This window comes from Aethalodelphis obliquidens, unplaced genomic scaffold (assembly GCF_003676395.1).
Source record: "Aethalodelphis obliquidens isolate GAN/ISIS:26980383/991018 unplaced genomic scaffold, ASM367639v1 scaffold27, whole genome shotgun sequence".
Lineage (NCBI taxonomy): Eukaryota > Metazoa > Chordata > Mammalia > Artiodactyla > Delphinidae > Aethalodelphis > Aethalodelphis obliquidens.
The window spans coordinates 13995864-14018083 of record NW_020837971.1 but is presented as its reverse complement, the minus strand read 5'-3'; the positions used below and the strand labels follow the sequence as shown (position 1 = coordinate 14018083).

General features: G+C 44.3%; 1 protein-coding gene across 2 annotated transcripts in view; it reads left to right on the top strand.

Moving 5' to 3' along the window:
- The window catches only part of GLI3 (GLI family zinc finger 3), a 286282-nt gene that overhangs the window by 256734 nt on the left and 7328 nt on the right, over positions 1–22220 (top strand). For both annotated transcript variants that reach the window (XM_027123980.1, XM_027123981.1), the window contains 3 exons: positions 13384–13533; positions 14990–15154; positions 20179–20469. In XM_027123980.1, coding sequence (XP_026979781.1) covers positions 13384–13533; positions 14990–15154; positions 20179–20469 — 606 coding nt within the window. The remainder of the gene's footprint in view (positions 1–13383; positions 13534–14989; positions 15155–20178; positions 20470–22220) is intronic.

The following is a 22220-nucleotide window of genomic DNA, read 5'->3' as shown; positions in this document are numbered from 1 at the left end:
GAATTGACATTCTTGTGGGAAGGCAGACAATAAATCATACACAATCTCTGTATGTAAATTATAGTATTTAGGGGTGATAAGCGGGGGGATAGAGCAGCAGGAAAAGTGGGGTGGACAGTTCAGGGGGGAGGAGGTTGTGTTATAAATGGGGTGGTCAGTCTCATGAGGGAAGCAGCATTCCAAGAAGACTTGAAGGAGGTAAAATAATCTTGAATTAGTGGCCCCATCCTAGATGTAACCCAGGTGTCTCCAAGCTGCCTTTCCGGCCAGGTTGTCCAGCCTCTGAAGTGGCATTTTCCTTTAAGGCATTGGCTCTGCACTTCCGGCCACGTTCTGTCCGGTCCCCCCCACCCTGCGTGGTCTAGGTGGTCTTGGATTCCCTCTCATTCCATCTCCTGTCTTGCTGGGCACTCGGTCCCCACTGATGCTCCGTTTCCTGCACTCTGTGCACAGGACTGCAAGATGCCAGTGGTCTTTACTTCTTCAGCTCTGCCTATCTCCTTGATGAATGCTGTTACACAGAACTGAATTTTATAGACAGCCTTGGGGAAAACAAAAAGGGTTCAAAACAGCAAATAGCTTAAAAAAGGAAGACTGCCGACTTCTATCAACCATTCTTTAGCCCCTTCCAGCCTGGGAATGACAAATGAGCCAGTGGTTTCCCTTCTTAAGTTCACGCTCTCCACATGTTCCTAGACATTTTCTCTTTCCTATCTGATCCGTCCAGACTTACTGGAACTGAGAAGCTGCCTCTGGAAGAAAACAGCTTTTACTGCTTTAACTCATCTGTCAACATCTGCCCAGGAGTCTTCCAAATCCACCCAACACGGTCAATGTGCCCCAGTCCCCGCCATTTTGTTCTATCTCCTTTGTTTTCTCCTTTATTTCCTTTTTTGTTTCCCTGTCTCTTAAACACCGGTCTCCCATCTTTCCTAATTGCTGTCCTTCTTCATCCTCTGTACAGTCTCCGTAGGTCAGGGATTTTCAAACTGGGGTTTGTGAAATCCTTAAAATTCTGGGTATTGGGGTCACCAAAGACAATATGGGGTAGGGAAGGGAGCTGCCCTCGTTTTTCAGCTACAACCTTTCTTTGTTTCTTAAATCTTTATGTTTAGACTTGTCTTCTCTATCGGAGATGTCCTGGAAGCACTTCCAATATGTCATGTCTCAAACAGGAACAGAATCTCTCTCAAATCTGTTTGACCTCCCATGCCAGTTATTGTCTCAGAATCTTTCAAGCTAGAAACTTTGGTACCACCTATTATACCTCTCTCTAATTCACCCTGCACACATTATTCCAAGGGTCTTTCAAATGGAGCCCCTTCCCGCCATCCTCATGGCCTCTGCCCTTAGTTCAAGGCCACAGATCTCTCTTGGGTAATTAGAGCAGCTCCCTAAATGGGTTTGCTGTCCAGGTCCTCTATGACACCTACTAGAGTTACCTTTTCTAAACACGAATCTGATCACTGACCTGCTTAAACCTTCTTTTTGTTGCCTGGGGTCTGCAGCTTAAAGCCATTCACCCCGCCTCATGGAGGGTAGCATGTGAATAAGTTAAGAGTTGATTGAAAAATGGTAAATTGCTCTACATGTTGAAAGCTTGCTAAAGCTGAGAGGTCTAGGGGTTTCCTTTTTATTTTGCTTTGGTAAGACAGGCCTGGAAAAGCTCTGGGCAACGGGCCTGCTAGTTTTCTATGATGTGGGGACTCGTGCATTCTTCTGGGTGGCTTACTTAATTGCAAAGGTGTCCATGATGTGAAAGCTAATTTTTAAGCAGTATTCCTTTCTGCGTTCTGACAGCCAGTCTTGGACAAGATCCAGTGGACGTGTCTTATTCAGTCTTGGCTGTTCAGCGTCTAGCGCGGTAACTGTCATATCATAAATAAGCATTGAGTTAATAGTGAATGAATGAGTCAGCCCAGCAGGACTGTGGGCAGATTTCCAAATGGATAATTTTGCCTGGTTGCCTGCCTCCTTCGTTTCTTCCAATAGTTCTTGAGATTTGCCTGTGTTTGTACCATCAACAGTCACCACTGCCTTCTTTGCACACACACGCACACCGAATCTTTTTCTGATTGCCGAGGAACTCTCCTGCCACTTTTCACGCAGGAGGATTCTTCCTTTGCAAGGTGATGGGCAGAAGACCTTCAGGTAGGGTCCTGGCCAGGGACGTCGTTTGGACTGGGCTGGACCCAGAATAACTTTTCTATCCCATATCTTCAAAGGATTTCATTAAAACAAAAGATACTTGACTCTTCTCCAGATACTAAAAATAGATTTGAAATCCAAATACGTTTTATTGCATTTGTTATTACTTTCACAAAGATTCTAGCCATTAAAATTATGACATCGAAATGAACAAAACAGGATGCCGGCTCAGGGGCTGATTGCTGGAATGTTCAGAATCAGACTTGAGTGGAGGGAACACGGTTGCTTTTATAAGGGTAGTGAAGAGTCAGAGTCAAATCGCATCTTTAATTCACCTTTATTTTTTCTGGAGTTTTGAATTTTCTCATAATCATACTGTATGTTTAGGCTCTTTACAAAGAGCAATGCCTGGATATTCAGGTTCCTGGTGATTGCTGCGATCATAAAAATTTAGTTGGCAACTGTACCCAATAGTTTGTTATAACCTATAAGCGAAAAGAATCTGGGAAATAATAGATATATACATGTGTAACTGAATCACTTTGCTGTACACCTGAAACTGACACAACATTGTAAATCAACTATACTTCAGTAAAAAAATTTTAAAAAGAAATTTGATCAGAAAATACATACATACATACATAAATAAATAAAAATTAAGAGGTAATTAAAGGCTAATACTTTGTATGCCTCTAGATAATGGTACTTTTAATATTTTATATCACAAACAGGAAGAGTTTGTATCTACCTTTGCATTCAGGGAGACTTTAAAAAAAATGAGTCTTCCTTCTTCTTACAGCTAGTCACGGAGTGTGTGTGTGTGTGTGTGTGTGTGTGTGTGTGTGTGTGAGAAAACATTAAGCTTCTCACATTCAAAGTGCAAGATGTGCTGTTGTAATTATATGATTGTACCTATCTAACCTACCTTTCAAAGTTTTATAACAGAAGAATTATTGTGACAATAAGTTGCAGAGTGTAACTACTATGCAGATACTAGTTGGAATTCTTAGTACACGGAGACACCACCCATTAACCCTCCTTTCTGTCTGTGGCAGAAATCCAAGCCCACAAGGTGGAAGGATTTTAATGCTCTAGGACACAGTTCGGCTTCTGAAATCTTTTGCTTGGCAATAAAGGCCGTTGCCATGGATGGTAGTGCTTTCCAGATACAGGGGACTCTTAGAAATGACTCCTACATGTGAGTGACTGATTTCATTTGGTCCTTGGGAGAGGACCACCTTCCCTGGATCCCTTGTCCCTGCCATTCTTCTCAGCCTAGGAGGTGGTGGAGGAACAGAAGGTGGGGCCTTTGCCAGAGATTCCGGCCTTTTCTGTTTTGGAGCTACACTTTTGGTCAGAAAGCTTGACACTCACTGTTTGGTGGATTTGTTCATTGCAAAGAGATGAAATAGAAGATGCTTTTGGAGAGACTGGTCTTCCAAATTATTTCATTCCATGATCACACAGTTGAAATTGTCTTGCCTGTCTGGAATGAGTAGTATTCTTATTATTTCTAGAACGGGTACTACTCAATCCTTACCTGCTTCACTCTTTGGATTTTTTTTTTTTTTTTTTTTTTTTTTAACCAGGCCCCCCAATCAATTTGCTTAGGGAGAGTTTGTGTTTTTATTGCCTTTTGGGCCGAAACAAAAGTTGATATTTAGAAGAATAAGATAAATAATTAAATGTGCCCAGTAACTTGAGAAATGATGTAAACAGAGTCTTAGAAGCTTGGAGGGTGTGATGAAACCACATTACATCTCTATTTAAAATCTCAATGGGATTCTCAGCTCTTCCAAGAAAAGAAATTCTGAGTCCTTCTTCAACAAAAGCCACCTTATTAAACTGTAAGAGAACCCTCTCAAAAGAGAATTACATCCATGTTTTAGGAAAATAACTTAGAATTCAGAGAGCAGAATTGTAAGAGAAAGAGCGCGTCGGTTCTCACAAGGAATTGGAGACCCTTAATCCATTTTCAAGAATGAGAATGTTTTCTTTTTACCTAAGTGAAATCAATAACATTAATCAATAATATATACATTTTTCTTTATAAACATTCTTCTCAAAAACTGAAATCTCCTTAATATTAGATCATTTTAATCATTAATTAATATACTGGCTTAATATTAAGTTTGAACCAGTAACACATGCACTTCTTATGGGGGAGGGGGTATCAGCTTAGATAGATTATATCACAGAGTATCCATTTATACCTAGTTATTTGCTAATTCAGTGTAACAACAAAAGTAAAAACGTAGAGATTCTGAATTACCCATGCTCGAATTTTCCACGAGCATTTAGTGAATCTTAGCATATAGCATGCATTAGGAAAATACCAGTTTTTCCATCATGTGCTACTTTGCATTAAATTCCTTGAACGTACATATGAATTTACCTATTAGCGTTCGATGTTTTCATTTTGTTTTGTTTACAACGCTGCACATAGTTTAATTTTCTCCATCTTTCTACTCATTTTTACAGCTTGAAAGTTGGTTTCCATTCTCTAAATTCAACACTGCAAAGCGCTTTGTCCAGACATTAACTTTTTTAAAGAACACTGCCTTTCTTACCCATAAAATAAAATAATATCATTACAAATTTATAGATAGAAACAAGATTTTAATAACCATCAGGGGGACTCCTTGTTAACGAAGAAGCACATATATTTATTTCTTCTCAACCAAGAAACACATTTTAATTTTTATATCACCCTAATTTCTAATATTCACAGATCAGAAATAGGAAAAAATTCTACTTTTAGGAAGAGAGGGCAGTTCTGTACCCAAACTCTTGAGTCCTTTTGATGTTTTTCTGTATAATTTTATACTTAGATCAAAAAACTGAAAGATACTTGGGTATTTTTATTAGCCAATGTGAACTGAAACAGTCATTTTGTGAGGTCTTCATGAAGATCTCTACCACAGCAAACAATTATAGCTTTTTAAATACTCTGCCAGGAAGAATGATGAGTGCCACTGAAACCATTTAAATTATTTTATCTATCTAAACTTAAAGTGCATATTGAGATAAAAGGCCTGTTTCAGCCCTGGTAGTCTCTGATTCCTGCTTTTTTCACTTCTGCCTAGTAAAGCCTTAAGGAATCCTATCACAGGTTCTCCCTAATAAAATCCATGTCATGACAGTTGTAAAACTTCTGCAAATGTTACGTGTGTCAAAGAATACACAAAACAGGGCTTCCCTGGTGGCGCAGTGGTTGGGAGTCTGCCTGCTAGTGTGGGGGACGCGGGTTCGAGCCCTGGTCTAGGGGGAATCCCACATGCCACGGAGCGGCTGGGCCCATGAGCCACAACTGCTGGGCCTGCGCGTCTGGAGCCTGTGCTCCGCGGCAGGAGGGGCCGCGATAGTGGGAGGCCCACGCGCCGCTATGGGGGATGGCCCCCGCTTGCCACGGCTGGAGAGGGCCCTCGCACAGAAACGAAGACTCAACACAGCAAAAATAAATTAATTGATTAATAAACTCCTACCCCCAACATCTTCTAAAAATAAATAAATAAATAATAATAAAAACACCTGGGTTCTAGTCCTAGCTCTGCCACTTACTCTCTCAACTTTAAAAAAAAAAAAAAATACACAAAACAAGAAGGTGTATGCCACCTTTCAGATGGAAAGTTTTGAGGGATTCTTGGAGACAGTTTTCTTTTAGGCAAAGCATTTCAACCCCTCCCTTGAATCAGTCTGAATGTACTTGATTCTAAATTGTTTTTCCCTCTCTCTCCTTTGCAGAAAAATCTCTGGGCTACCAGGTCAAGAGCTAGTCATAGATTGATATTATAAAATCAGGAAAGCAGTTGAAAACTGAGCTTCCTTAAAATTGTTTACCTGTTGCTACCCCATCCCACGCCAAACTAGAAGCCTTTCTTAACATACTTCCTGAGCGAATCCTGAGACGTTTCAAATGATCAAGTTCTGTTAAACGACATTTGTGTGCGGAGAGAGATCATATTTACCTGAACGTTATTTTTCTATAGACCGTAACTCTTTGCTTTTACATGTACCTTGTGCTGTGAAAATTTTGGCAACTTAACCTTGTAGCAACTCTTTTAAGTTGGTGAAAAAGTTCCGTGTTATTTGAGAAACACTAAATACTGACAGAAAGACTGGTGTGTAATGTATATGCCCAGGGGAGCCGTATGGAAATGATGGTGACGTTTGAGTCTGAAGCTTTACATTTCCTGCCTTCGCTGTGTTTAGGTGTGTTTAACCGTAATATTTTCATTACAACAGTGGAAGGAATTTACCTTCCTGACGTTAAGGAGCCTGGCTTCTTTAGAGAATGAATCGCAAGCAACAGCAAGGTGTTTGCTGATTAACCTTAGCCCGGCAGAGTGTGAACGGGGAGGTGCAAACCTTCCACACGCACCTTTGAGCCACGCTCTATGTAGCCTCTTCTCCGAGGAAGTCGCTTAGAATGGAGGATGCTCGCCCATCCACGGGACGTTGCTTTCTGGGTGGGAGTCGGTGGGGAATCAGGCCAAAGGAGAGGGAGCTAGAAAAGGAAGCAGAAGTGTGCTTCCAAGGTTCACAGACTGCTTGAATAGCAGCTTTATTTGGGGAGCAGTGAACAGTCGGGATAGATGGACAGCATGTGTGTGTTTCCTCTGAAGGGTTAGGAATAGACTGAGGACGAACTGTCAGCTCTGAACTCAGAGTGCAATAAGAAACAAGAAGACAGGACCCTGATCAGCCCAGTGAAATCCACCGTGGGCTTCCATTTTGCTGCTGGTAAAAGAAAAGCTTCAGTTTCCCTCCTGCACCATTGCAGCCTCCGAGGTTGACGCCAACGGCTGGGCTTCCCAGAGAGAAGCCCTGAAAACAGAGATGTCCCTTCCACTTCCCCAATGGCCAGGCCAACTGGAGTGATTCCCCCCACCTTTCTCCCTGCCCCCAAAGCTCCATGGGGAGTGCAAGAGACAGGAATCCTGGGTCTTAGCTCATCTTGCTACAAACATGATCACGATGGCCAAATACCAGCTTGGTTGGTTGGCCAAGGGCTCCTGAGATGTTTTATTTGTTTTATTTGTTTCATCAGCCATCAGTTTCCTGGGGCAAATGCTTACAATCCCATTTCATCGGAAAGCTCAGAGTCTGGATTCAGCCTTTCTGGGGGTGCCTGGTCCCGGCATCTTCATCCTGTTTATTCAGACAGGGAGCGTCCGGACTGGCCCCGCGGAGAGGGTTGGCATCCACCGCCGTAATTTACACCATCTATCTCTTTCTGGCGCTCAGGCCTCTGGCAAATTGCATGTCTTTGTGCTGGATTAGTTTGGAATTTAATCATGCATTATTTTCCTTCCAATTAAATTATTTATATATTTGATTAACCTTTTCACTGCCAGGAAGGCAAATTTTCAGTGAAACCACAAATAAACACAGGCCCATCAAATTTCAGGCCGGCGTCCCAGGGGCTCGACCTGTTTGTTGAGTGTTAAGAATTCGCTGCGTACGACTCTTCTTAACTACCTAGGGTTTTGGTGAGCAAAGAAGGGGTGCTTTTTCCATCCAGTCCCAGGACCATGATGCAGAGGGGGACATCTGTCTATCTCCCTCCCCTCGTGTTATCCCAGGACCCTGACTTTTATTCCTTTTTACTGCCTTCTCTTTGCTCTGGCGCTGAAACAGACCTCCTTCTAATTTTACTTCCTCAGGCTTCAGAGCCAGCCTGACCGAGACTGTCAAGGGCTCTGTTAGCCCAGAAAGGAAACTTTGAAGTCATCTCGTTCAGGGAGAGCGAATGAATGGCCCACAGGCCAAATCTAGCTACTGCTTGTGTTTGTGCAGCCCATGAGCTAAGAATGATTCTTATAGTTCTAAATAATTAGAAAAAAAAATGTAACGGATACCCCAGGATATGTGAACTTTTCAGCCTCCATAAACAAACAGCTGCACCGTGTGCTGTCTATGCTGCTCTCCTGATCCAGCAGCAGATGAGAGCTGCCCCAACAGAAACGTTTTGGCCTGCAAAGGCCTGAAATATTTACTCTCTGGCTTTTTACAGAAAAAGTTTGTGGACATCTGATGGAGTTCATCACGCTCATTTTACAGACGAGAAAAATTAAGGCCCGAATAGGTGAATTGTCCAAAGGTACACAGCTTATCACAACTTGGTCTGGGGGGCATCTTCCAATGCACCCACCCCCACATCTCCGAGCTCACGTTTTATAAGATCTGCCCTAAGAGGAGCCCTCCATGAGCACCCCACTGCAGAGGCCAAAGCAGCTTTTTTTTTTTTTTTTAACATCTTTATTGGGGTATAATGGCTTTACAATGGTGTGTTAGTTTCTGCTTTATAACAAAGTGAATCAGTTATACATATACATATGTTCCCATATCTCTTCCCTCTTGCATCTCCCTCCCTCCCACCCTCCCTATCCCACCCCTCTAGCTGGTCACAAAGCACTGAGCTGATCTCCCTGTGCTATGAGGCTGCTTCCCACTAGCTGTTCTGGGAATCCAAAGGAAAGAGTCAATTCATTCTGGGAGAAACATGGAAAGTGCTTTCAAAAGTAAATGACATTAAGCTTTTTTTTTTTTATTGGGGTATAATGGCTTTACAATGGTGTGTCAGTTTCTGCTCTATAACAAAGTGAATCAGTCATACATAAACGTATGTTCCCATATGTCTTCCCTCTTGCTAAAGCAGCTTTTTTAGCAGAGTAAATATTTAGGACATCTGGACGTGTGAAATCTATGATTTCTTAGAATTTTAAATTTCACCTGAAATCTAGCTTCGGGAAATGTTTTAAGCTCAAAGGTGCAAAATGACATATACACACTACTTACTATATTTCAAATAGATAACCAGCAAGGACCTACTGTATAGCACAGGGAACTCTGCTCAACATTCTGTAATAACCTAAATGGGAAAAGAATTTGAAAAAGAATAGATACATGTATGTATATAACTGAATCACTTTGCTGTACACCTGAAACTCACACAGCATTGTCAATCAGCTCTACCCCAATATAAAGTAAATATTTTCATGAATAAATAAATAACCTAAATAAACAGAAAGATTTCTGTGTTTCTTTGAAGTAATTGATTATGTCTGTGCTCAGTATTTGGACCCTAAATACAAGGAAGGTGGACCTGTTCCCTGCTGGCTGAGGTCATAGAATCTCATTTAAAGAAAAATAACTTGTAATCTCAACCAAGTTGGCCCTCAAGAGCGGTTTCAGAAAATTACAAAAGCATATTAGGCCTTAGGTCTACTCCACGGGGCAGAAAGGGAAAATTCCCAAGGTGCTAACCTTTCTGAAAGTGACATTGCTTCCACGGTCCCGAGAAGCTTGCCTGTCCCTCCCCACACGGAGACAAGACGGGGTGCTGTGTTTACTGATGGGCACTGGATTCCCGCCACTGGGATTTTCAGATATTGTCCCAGAGGCCAAGGCCGATGCAGCTTGGCCAGGTATTAATCTGAAATGGTTTGCGCTTTGCAGTCACTGGCCTCACCAGCCTGTTGTCAGCTCTCCCCTCCCAGCTCGGTGGCAGGTACCTCAACACCCTGGTCGGCAGCTTCTACAACATCTCAGCCACTTTTGGTTACTAAAGTCCCATCCGATTTAAACCTCTAACCTGCTATCCACTCAGAGCCTCGCCTCCATATACCAGCCAGGCTCACAGCTCTAGGGAGCTGGCAGGCTGTTTCTTCTTCCCCTGCCACACCACCCATCCAGGGGGGGACCTCTTCCCTCTCCTCCTAGAGTCTGGCTCCCTTCAGCATGATGGGGAAGGCAGGAGACAGGGTCCATTGCTTCACTAGCTGCTGGTGGTGCTTCCGTGTCGGTCATCCCCGTTCCCCTGAGTGACTCCAGGTCGCTTGGGGCAGGCGTCCAAGTGCTGGCTTTCTGGTGGGGTGCACTTGAGTTCTATGCAGGGGTCTATCCTACAGTCTCCCTGCTGGACACCTGACCCAGCACTCTGCATTTTAGGTGGGCCCAAGCTTGGCTACCTCACTGGTATCCACTGGACCCCTGGAAACTCGCGCCTTCGTACTACACCAAGCAGTGGCAGTGCTGGAAGCCTCCTGCCTCAGCCTGGCCCATCCTCACCTGCCCTGCGTGTTCCTCACCCTGTTCCTCAAAGGCACTAAATTCTGTCCTCCTCCAGGGGCTTCCGTCCATCTTTCTCCCCACCCACACCCTTAACTGCACACCTGCCGAGTCTCCACTCATCCTTCAGGTCCTACTTTAAACGCTGCTTCATTGGAGAAGCCAACCCTGGTCTCTGGTGTTCCCCACGGATTTGGGACCTCCCGTTAATTGTTTTTCTAAAACTCTCTTATTTCCCTTCAAAACGCTGATCACAACTATAATTGTACTATAGTCCTTTAAGCCATTATCCGTGCCCCTCCAGTAATTCCGTGTCTCTCCAGTAATTCCGTGTCCCTGCCCTGTAATTTCCTCAGGGCAGGACTCAGGTCTGTCCGATTCCCCAGCACAGGGCCTGGTGCGGAGTGGTACCCAGTACATACGTGTCCATATGGGGGCGATGAATGAAATGTCGGCAGTCGCTGAGTATTTGTTTTATTCTCCCCGGCAAGACGGGGTTCTCACTGGGCTATCATTCGAATCGTTCAAGTCCTTTTGAATTCTTGATGGTATCTTATTTTAAAGTAATATAACACCTACATTAATACCTTACTGTACGGATACTGGATGACATGCATTTGAAGTAAGCTAGGCAAAAGCTTCAAGTATAATTTCTCTGGTCCAGAGAAAGTTCAGTTTCTCACATGAGCCAATCAGTCCAACAGATATTTACGGAGGACCCGCCAAGTACCCGGGCCACTGTCAGTTGCTGAGAATATGAAACCGAAAGGTGTAGATCGCGACTCAAGGAGCAGGTTCAGCCCAACTTCTCAGACTGTTTTCCAGTTTTAGCTTTGCCTGCCTCCTTTTTCCCATCCTCCTTCGCTCCCCCCCTTCCTTCCTTCATTTTCTTTTCATGCCTATTCATCCAGGAAGCTTGATGCCTAATAACTTGGAAAAAAACTGAACCATGAGCAATTTGTATGGAGTGGACTTGTGTGATCATTCATTGCTTTCCCTGGAAAGGAGAATTCATAGAACCTCTCTGTATCATGTGGGCTTAAAGACTGGGCTCCAGCACCCACCTGGGACAATCCTGGGTGATGTGAACAGATGCAGACATGTTCTCGAAGCATAAATTTAGAGATGGCGTGTTGTCCCCTGGCCGTCACATCTGTTCTCTTCATCCACGTATGTGCCCCTGCACCACGTTTTTAAAAAATTTTTATTGGTGTATAGTTGCTTTACAATGTTGTGTTAGTTTCTGCTGTACAGCAAAGTGAGTCAGCTATACGTATACATAGATCCCCTCTTTTTTTGGATTTCCTTCCCATTTAGGTCACCACAGAGCATTGAGTAGAGTTCCCTGTGCTGTACAGTAGGTTCTCATCAGTTATCTATTTTATATGTAGTAGTGTATGTGTGTCAGTCCCAATCTCCCAATTCATCCCACCCCCCCTTCCCCCCTTGGTATCCATGTTTGTTCTCTATGTCTGTGTCTCTAGGCTGTCGGACAGAGTGAAGTAAGTCAGAAAGAGAAAAACAAATATTGTATAATATCACTTATATGTGGAACCTAGAAAAATGATACAGATGAACTTATTCCCAGCGTCACGTTTAAGAAACACTCATACTGAGGCAGTTGGCTTTCTATAAGAAACACACATCTGTCTGCCAGGGGTTGGGATGCTGTCGTGAACCTGAGTGATTCTGTGTGGTTTCCTCGTTGTGTTCAGAGCTCCTGAAAGGGTCCTAGTTGTCTGCCTGCGCCCTGGGCTGTGTCACCCACTCTCCCCTGTTTCTCGGACTTTCTGAGAGCTGTTCTAGGAGAGGAGAGTACACAGCAATTGCTTTTCTCTGCCCGCATCCAGTTTTAAACTCCCCAAACAGCACAACAGACTGCTTTTTTTTTTTCCCCCCACGGCAGCCAGCTGCCTAGTGGAATAACTGAGAAAGGTCGAGTGATGGTGGAATTTTACCACCAGCTCCCCAGAGACCACTCAGTTAGGAACCAGAGCCTACGCAGGAAAGTAATTAAACGTCATGTCACTGTTACGGGGCTCAGGGAACCCAGAGGAGGTTTCTCTCGTTGCACACATTTTTTAGTGATGTGTTTCCACGTATGTGGGAGAAAGGACTCACAAAGGCCTTGAATTAAGGCAAATAAAGTATAGAGTGACCAGAGAATGAAAACAACAGTATCAACCTAGGGCACAAACTGCCTCCGTCATCCGTGACTGGACATTAAAATCATAGACTCATCTTCCTGGAGTAGACTTGAATTTGGTCCAGATTAAGAACCACCTGTTCCTCTGGCGCTGCTGTAGATTTCACATGTCTCCTAGTTGTAGGACATTTGATGTATGAATCCAAGGAACTCTATTTAAAAATGATCCTAAAACTTTGAATTGGAGTTCGGGGAAATTCATCTTCATTTTAAAAACCAAATTAACAGAATTCTAGAGCGGGGAAGAACCTTAGAAACTAGGGAATCCATTCCTTTATTTTGTGTATGAGGACAGCAAAGACCCTCAGACACTAAGCGTTTTGTTGACCATCACCTGGCTTTCATCTTCAGCATCAAGGACATTTCTCTGTGATTCTTATCAAAGGGGTGAGTCCACTAATTGGAACTAAAGTGTCGTTTGAAAAAGTGCTTTGGTTTTTCTTGGTCCTTGTTACAGACTGTGTGTGTGTGTGTGTGTGTGTGTGTGTGTGTGTGTGTGTGTGTGCCCTTTCTGCAGTCTTGAGCCATAGCACTAACCCAAGGTGCTACCCAAGGCCTGGAGGGAGTGAGAGCTGGAAGTCACCTCTGTGGTCAGTTCACCTTGACCCCGACTTGGCCGATGAAAGATAACGGAGGCCCAGAGAGGACGTGGGTGTCTCACCCCGTTTCTGCTCTTCTGATGCCCTTGAAGGACTTTTTCTGGGACACCAGGCTTCTTGCAAACCGGGTCACTCCTACAAGTTAGGAAGTATCCCTCCACAGTCAGTAAGAGCAAATTTACTTAAGAAACATCCTAAATATAGTAAAGGTATATAGTAAAGGTTTGCAGTGTAGTAAAGGTACCGTGGAGTCTTTAGGACTTAAGGTTGGAGGATCTGGGGCACTCCGTTCTTTTGCCTTCAGAAAAGAGTAGGACATTCCCATTTTATTTCTCTCTTTCTTTTTCCAAACTCCAGCATATAAATAACGACCATATCCATGGAGAAAAGAAGGAGTTCGTGTGCCGGTGGCTAGATTGCTCGAGAGAACAGAAACCCTTCAAAGCCCAGTACATGTTGGTAGTGCACATGCGCAGGCACACGGGGGAGAAGCCTCACAAATGCACTGTGAGTACCGAAGGGGCGGGGACCAGCTGTCCACTTACGGGAGTCCTGCACCTGTGGGCCCTTCCTTGTACTCCAGGGGCCGTGCGAGGTGATGAGTGGTGGGAGAAGAGGGTTGGAGTGCTGTTTGTGATAAACTCCTGGGGTTTTGAGAGGGGTTTCCGAAACGGAGGGGAGGTGAGACATGGAGAAAGGATGCTGACAGCTTTGGGGGATGCTGGAAGGAATTGATCTAGACCCGCCCCGTCCAACACGGTGGCCATGAGACACATGTGCATTTGAGATGTGACTAGAGCAACCACAGAACTGATTTTTAAATTTTAACTTAAAATTTTAAATTTAGATAGCCCCACGTGGCTAACAGCAACTGAGTCAGACAGCCCAGCTCTGCAGAGTGGCAGGCAGGCAGGTGGCAGTGGGGACGTGCCGTCTGGCACTGCGAGTGAGCATTGGGCCACTGGACCTGACCCAGCACCAGTGCCTGTCACACCAGAGCCTTGGGGAGCACGGAGAGGGGCCAGTTTCGACTTGAAAAACTTAAGTTGACTTTTTAAAACTATAACCCTTAATGGCTTTAGAGTTTTTCCTCGCCCTCCTCGTCTGTCCCCATGGCCCAGTACAGACCTATGAAGGGTTGGGATTCCCGCAAGGCTAAGGCTTCTTTCACAGAGGTGCCCGCCAGGCAAGGCTCAGCCCTGGTACTTTACATCTTAAAGGCCCTTTACAAACAGGATCAAATTCCGTGCCTTTGTAGGCACACAAAGCCATATTAATGAACTTTGTGCTGAATCTGAAATCAGTGGGAATTCAAGGAGATCCCTGAGCAGATAATGAAACCCATTGTCCACATTGAGTGGCCTTTAAAAAAAAAAAAAAAAAAGTCCAGGATTTTTACTTAGCCCTGAAAACGCTTTCTCTCGAACGGCCCTGAGCCCCATCTGAATCCCAGTAAAGGCAGAGTTTACTGGACTTTTGTTCACTGGTTTTGAAAAGCCGCCAACCCTCCAAACGTCCCCGTCTTTTTTTTTAAATTAATTAATTAATTAATTTTTGGCCGCGTTGGCCCTTCGTTGCTGCGCGCAGGCTTTCTCTAGTTGTGGCGAGCAGGGGCTACTCTCCGGGGGCTACTCTTCGTTGCAGTGCGCGGGCTTCTCATCGCGGTGGCTTCTCTTGCTGCGGAGCACGGGCTCTAGGCGCGCAGGCTTCAGTAGTTGTGGCTCGCGGACTCTAGAGCGCAGGCTCAGTCGTTGTGGCGCACGGGCTTAGTTGCTCCACGGCATGTGGGATCTTCCCGGACCGGGGCTCGAACCCATGTCCCCTGCATCGGCAGGCGGACTCTTAACCACTGCGCCACCAGGGAAGTCCCCCAAACGTCCCTGTCTTTCATCCACGCGGAGCGAGTGGGATACATCAGCCGTCATCGTGTGGGATCATCCAGATTTACCTGTTTCCTCCTCAGTTTGAAGGTTGCACAAAGGCCTACTCGAGACTCGAAAACTTGAAAACACACTTGAGATCTCACACTGGAGAGAAACCGTACGTCTGTGAGCACGAAGGTTGCAACAAGGCTTTCTCGAATGCCTCTGATCGCGCCAAGCACCAGAACAGGACACATTCCAATGAGGTAAGGCCCCTCCAGGAGACACGTGTTGGGTCCAGAGCTTGTGGTGGAAATAAAAAATCCTCTGGGGAATGTACTTGGAAACGCAAGCCTGTTCCGTTGTATTTGCTTCTGGCCACTCCCAGCACGAGTGGGTTTGGGGCCCCAAAGGTAGGGCTGAAACCTGGGCCCGGATGGGAGAGACGTGCAGGGTGAAGGGGGAACGAGTTTCACGTTGTTCGGTACTGCCACCTACTGGTCAGACAGCAGGAGCATTTAACTTGGAATTCCATCCACTCGCTCTGCCTGGGAGAACAGGAATGCGTTCAAAGGACGACCCTGTAAGCACCAAGGAGAGATTCAGAAGCAAGGTGTTGACAGCCAACAGCTTACTGCTAAGACAGCCACTTTTATTTGCTTTCTCCAGGTGGTATCTTCAAAGGCGCTTATATCAAAAAAGACTTTTCCAGAGTAACCCACCTTGGCTAACTAGGGCTTCCAGACATCCTAAATTCCAAAGGATCTTGGAAGCTAGAAACCCAGAATGGTTTCTAGTCAGTTATTTAAGATAATATATTGAGTAAGGCTTCATGGTCATAGTTGGTTCCTGTTGTGTTGTTATTTTTAGATATTTATCCCCCCAAATTTCAGAGAAGCGTAAGAATGAGCGAAAATGATTTCCAATTCATTTTGTTTACATTTTAATGCACGTCTGCCTGCAGACCTCCAATTTCTCCTTGAAGATCTAGCCTAGATTCTTCCTCCTCTGTGAAGTCTTCTCTTGAATGTACCAGAGATTAACACAAAGGCTCCCCATGTTTGTGGTAGAAATAGGCTAGCTACCCAGAATTTGTTCCCATGAGATGTAGTTCTGCCCCACAAAGTAGGTCATCAGTTTGCTTGAAATTGTGTGAGAGGAGCATCTTGACCTTGGCATGACTCTCATCTGGCCCTACAAGGTGCCAATCAGGCCCATTCTTGATCTTCCAGATGGAGAGCTGGGAGAGGGAATTTGGTAAAAGTGGACCATTCAGCTCACTGGCCATTGGCTTGAAGGCGGCAGAGATGGTCCTCACCAAGTTTCTTTTCAACCTAACTGACAGAGCAAAAACATCTCTAAGAGGATTAGCCACACTAAAAAAAAGCACGCTCACGCATAAACTCACACACATGAGCTCACTTATACAGACGCTTTCTGAATGGTTCATAGTAGAATAAGGAAGCCTGAGTCCTTTAGGATCTCATTATTGATCCAGCGTTTGCAGATGTTTTAGAGGAGATGCCACGTCTCCATCTTTTACGTCAAAAATGCTTTACAGTGTGCGATAGTGGCGGTGTAATCCGCTGTACTTGTTTTGTACCAACTTCTAGGGGGTCTAGAAGAGGCAGATCCATAGAGACAGAAAGTAGATGGGTAGTTGCCAGGGGCTGGGCGAGGGGGAATAGGGGTGACTGCCAATACATGCAGGGTTTCTTCTTGGAATAATGAAGATATTTTGGAATTTGATACTGGGGACGATTGCACAAGATTGTGAACGTACTAAATGCCACTGAATTGTGCAGCTCAAAAGGGTTATTTTTATGGGATGTGAATTAAATCTCAATTTAAAATGTTTTAGGGGATTTGATTAACTTAGAATTTAATTAATATGTTTACATTTCATGTATTTAAGTACAAGTATGACTGGAAACTTAGAGGGCATTCATTCCTATAGATTCTCTCCTGTTACTGTGGATCAGTTTGGGCCCTGGGTATGTTAGGACTTCAGCAGTGCGTACATATAAACATAGTGACAGAGCTTTGTATCTTTTTATGGACTTCAAATGTGTGCCCATGTCTCTTTGCTTTAATTAAGTGCGTTATATTTAAACATGAATTCTTCTGTGCAGTAAAAAGTGCAATGTTGTAGAGAGTTTAATATCCATCATGAGATGAAAACATAACCTTGGTCAACAATATCTTTCACCAAGGTTGAGCAACTCACCTAAAATAAATTATTAACGGCCATAAACACATAAATATAATTTTATTCACAAACACGTAAATCATTTTTTCTCTGTTCCACATAGAGAAAGCCCTCGTCCTTGCGTATGAATGATGGACAGTTTCAGATACACCAAAATTAAGTGTATCCAGGAAATCCAGACTTGCATCATCAAGCAATTGTAGACAACTCTAGATGTCTTCTTTCATTTCTTTGCTCTCTTATTTGTATCTTAGTTCTTTCACTGAGCAAATATAGATAGCTAGTTATCCGCCGAGCACTTTGCTATTCTAGATGAGGCAAGCAGGGTGGAATAGAACAGGAAGGGAGCAATACCCATTCGGGTAATCTAGGTCTCCTCCCCACCCCCATGGCTGCCCTGCCCATTTAGGGTCACTGAACCAACGCAGTGGCCTCTGACCGGGCTCCCTACTCCAGAACAGGGAGCTCCCGTTCCTCCCCAAACCAGACGAAGCCAGTTTCCTGGAGCTCTGATTCAGTTGTATCTTCCTCTCCAGAAAGTTCCAGTGGCTCCGTTTTTCCCATAGGAAATGTTTAGACTCCTTAGGCTTGTATTTGCTCTCACTGGACCCAAGCCTTCCCTTTCACCATTCCCTTGACTTCTCACAATGGTGACCATGAATGGAACCTTCCAGACAGCCATGCCTGCATGCCTGAAGTGGTCCTGCTGCTGGACCTTTGCTCTGGCTACTTTTTTTTTTGCATCCTCTTGCCCTCATTTTTATCCTTCAGCATCTTGTTTGTCTTTCAGGACCCAACTACGACGCCTCTTCCTAATCAAATCTCTGTTTATTGAGCACTTATTATGTGCCCCACATCACATCGTGGTAAGCACCACGTGCACATGGTCTGATTTAGCCCGTACCCTGACCCCATGATCTGGGCGTTATACCCAGATACAGAAACTAAATTGATGCCTCCCACGATCATCCCAAGGGTGATCTGTCCACATCTGTCCACATCCTTCTCTAGCATCCACACTTTGTACTGTAGATAATTCATGCTGTCTTATTTTTCCTCCCATATTTTATACCCCTTGAGATTTGATCCTGTCTTATAAAACTTTGTGCTCAGAGTCTTGCCCATAGTAGGGACCATTAAATGTTTACCAAAAATTTTATTTGGATACATTCTACACAGTCAAGTAGAATAAGTATCCCCACTTTCACAAAATACCTTTCAGTTCAGGGAGTCAAGAAGGCAATGACAGTACCAAAAGTTAAGTATCCAGGACAGGAAATACGGGTAACTCAGAATCCTGACAACATTAATCTTTACCTACCATTAGATTGCATTTCAGTCATTCATCACAACAGAATCTGGGGGCCAAGAAACGTAACTGAGTTAATGTGTTTTCTTGGGAAGTTAAGTTTCCTGACCCTGTGTTCTTGGAGTTTTTTTGTAGGTGGCTGTTATATGTGTCCACATGCAAGGGCACATGGGCACACATGTACTTGTATGTTCTGTTGGTCCTGGAAATGCAGGAGCTCATGAACATTAGCAGATTCATTCCACCTCCAGCTGTGTTCCCATTTCCAAGCTAACCCGTGATACGTACCTGCAGATATTTATGGGAAGAGTAGCTCTTCAAACATGTAACACTGGCCTGGCTTTGTGTTCCCTCTCCCTACCCCACGCATTCCTGTCTGTCTGTCACAGCAGCAGAGTGAGCAAAGCACCGAGGTCAGATGCTATACGGTAATAGCACTAATCATCAGAGCCATTCTTCTGTCCCTAATGCATAGAATTTGATGTGCTCATTTCATTATATATATATATGCTGCAAATCACACAGGCTCCTGAGTAGAAGTAATTTGTGGTTAATGGGAATCAATTCTACCCAAAAGAATCGCAAATTTGGAGGTGAGGTCTCTCAAGATGATTTCTGGAATCTTTATTTCACTACTTTAGGACATTTCATCATTTTAGGTAGCTCTCAGTCTGTTCTTGGGCTTTTAGGGAAAAAGCATCATTCTATAAGACAGGGAATCTTTTTAATATAACTGTAATGGATGCATTATATTAAGCATGACTTTTATGAATATTGTTTACCTAATAGCACATATTCTGGTATACACAGAGGTAAATATAGACTCATATAAGTATCCTTGAATATATTAGATTTCAAGGGAAGTAAACGAAATCACAGTTCTGACGTTGGTCATGAATACAATGCCATGAGTTCTGTGATGCGAGTAAATACTCAGCTATAAGGGTCCGTATAATTTTTTATGACTGTATCTGTAGGCTTGATCACTGGCCCACGTAGAAAAGAAAAGTACCTAATTTCTAGATCTTAGTACTCGCGAGCAGAGCCTCATGCAGGAATCCTCGTCTCCAGGACGACATCCATCCGCCCTCATCGGTTTACGAGTAAGCATTCGTGGACACTCGGACAGGGCTTACGACTTCGAAGATGAGAAAGGTCCTGGATATTCTGAGCCCTGAACAACCCCCGCAGTTGTAATACAACCCAAAGGAAAGTATTTTAGTGATATCTAACCCGGGAGAGGCTGCAGGCAATTTTTTTTTTTTTTTTTTACTGTGTCAGTGTGTAAAGAGCTCATTTTCAAAGGAGGTAGAGTGATATTAGGTCTGAGAACCAGGACATTGGTAAGAAAGGTCTTCACACCAGCTCTCCCCAAAGCGTTCTTCTCATTAAAGGATGGGTGTCTTTTAGCCTTCTTCTGTTATCATCAGCAGTATCATCACCACCATCCTCATCGTCAAATTATCCCTTGAGCACCACGTGACACCACGATACTTCTTCCTACTCACAGGATAAATGCTTCCAAGAACATAAGCGCCATTTACACGTTCTCCGCTCACCCTGAGCACTCTCTAAAATAATAACGTATTCAAGCTGGATTCTTAAAGGTTTATTAAACCTTTGCACCACTTAGAGGGTTTTGAACACCTCACAGCCTTGTGAGCGTGCTTTGAAAGAATTAAAAATATAATGAGTAGCCACAAAAGACCGTCGGGCGGGGGAATAATTGCTTTGATAACAACCTCTTCTTTCATCCTTGGGGCATTTGGCAGAAACCGTACGTGTGCAAAATCCCTGGCTGCACCAAGCGCTACACAGACCCCAGCTCCCTCCGGAAACACGTGAAGACCGTGCACGGCCCAGAGGCTCACGTCACCAAGAAGCAGCGTGGGGACGTGCATCCCAGGCCCCCGGCGCCACGAGATTCCGGCGGCCACTCACAGTCTAGGTCACCCGGCCGGCAGACTCAGGGAGCCCTCGGGGAGCAAAAGGACCTCAGCAACACTACCTCAAAGCGGGAAGAATGCCTCCAAGTGAAAACGGTCAAGGCGGAGAAGCCCATGGTATGTCATTCGCTTTCCTTCCGGTTTTCCCCAAAGTTCTCCCAGGTGTTTAAAGGGGCCAGGTAGGGCGCTGAGGGCAGGGGTGAGGGGCGGACTTCACTGCCCCGTTCTCACTGCATCCCACTGTTTGATTTCCGGAGGTCAGAGCTCCCTGAGCCGGATGGCCTACCCCAGGTTGATCTGCGCGGCAGAGCTCAGCTCAGAAAAGAGTTCCAGGGTTTCCTAACTGATTTTTGAAATCCATCTGGAAGCATCCCACCTTGCGGCAGGTCGACAGACACCACAGTGCACCTTTTCAGCAGGTCTCTAATGCAGAGAATCCTCCGTTCAGTCCTTCTGTAAACATATTTTCTGACTTTTTTGCCCTGGTGACCCCAAGATAAATAAGCCACGGCCCCTATTCTTTATGGGTCTGTAGTCCAGTGGGATAGGGAGACCAAGAAACAAACGCAACTCAGTGTGATGGGGCTTTAAGACAAGTCCGGGTCACAGGGTTCGGAGCCAGTGCACTCGAGGACACGACGGGAAGGCAGGGGGCAGGTGGCCGCCAGGTTCACTGCTCAGAGAGGCGAAGGACCGCATGCTGGAGAGCAAGAGCGGGAGCGGCCAGGCCCCAGCCTTGGGGCCCCGGGGGAATGTGCTAGAGGAAAAAGTGGGGGAGGATATAAAGGGATTTTTTTAGGTTTTCTAAGTTGTTAGAAAAGACAACCCCAGTGCCAATCTAGAGACTGGTTGATAGACTTCGAGACCGTATCTGCAGTGGTGCCTGAACTGCGGAGGTGGAAAGCAAGGGAGGGATTTGAAAGATGTCATCAGCAAAAATCATATGGTTGGATGACAAATAGGAGACGTGGATTAAGCTACTGTTGCAGCTTCTTTCGAACTTCACTTGGTGATTTTGCCTTATGCCTGGGCCAGAATGAACTATCTAAAATTTTTCCAAAGACAACGAGAAAAATGAAGAGAGTAGCGATCAGAGGAGATTTAGGACATTTGTATTTGGCATATGTATAATGCGGTCAGCTCTGCGCTTTGGGTTCTAGTCTGTCAATCTCGGGATATGGAAGAAACGTACTAGGTAGAAGTCACAGGCTTAGACTTCCAGATGCATGGAAATGACCAGACAGGCAGATTTCTACTCAGTTCAAAGAAGCATTTGCTTAAAATTAGAAAAGTCCAAGAATTGTATGGACATCCTATGAATTCCTAAGTTATGTCACCATGTAGCGGTATGTCTGGGCGGGAATTAATGCACATATAATTTCAGAATCGATAGAGTGGAATTTAATGACTTACTGAGTTTGTCTTTAAACTCTTACGAGTCTTAGAAAGTGACACTAAGTCTAGCCCAAAATCACGCAAATAATCTATCCAGATGTATCATTATTTCCCAGTGGGTAGCCCTACTTTGCTTTTAAAAAAACACCTTAGTAAGAAGTTAATATACGTGTTATGACTGATCACTATACTTTTGAATTAATCAATTTGTAAACTGTGTTTTATGTACTTTTTTGGGGGGGGAACATTTATCAATTTCCTAAAATAAAGTCCACCTACATAATAATTGTGCAAAAGATTCAACCGTTTATCCTCAAGTGTTTAATGAAACAAGGAAAGTGAATTTGTGGTCTCCTAGATTATGTCATTGAAAGACAATGATTTATGTTTTTAGGACATCCTAGGAACCCAGAATCCCTTGTACTTTTAATGTACACCCATAGCAAAAAAAGTTTTAAAAAAAAGAAAGAAAA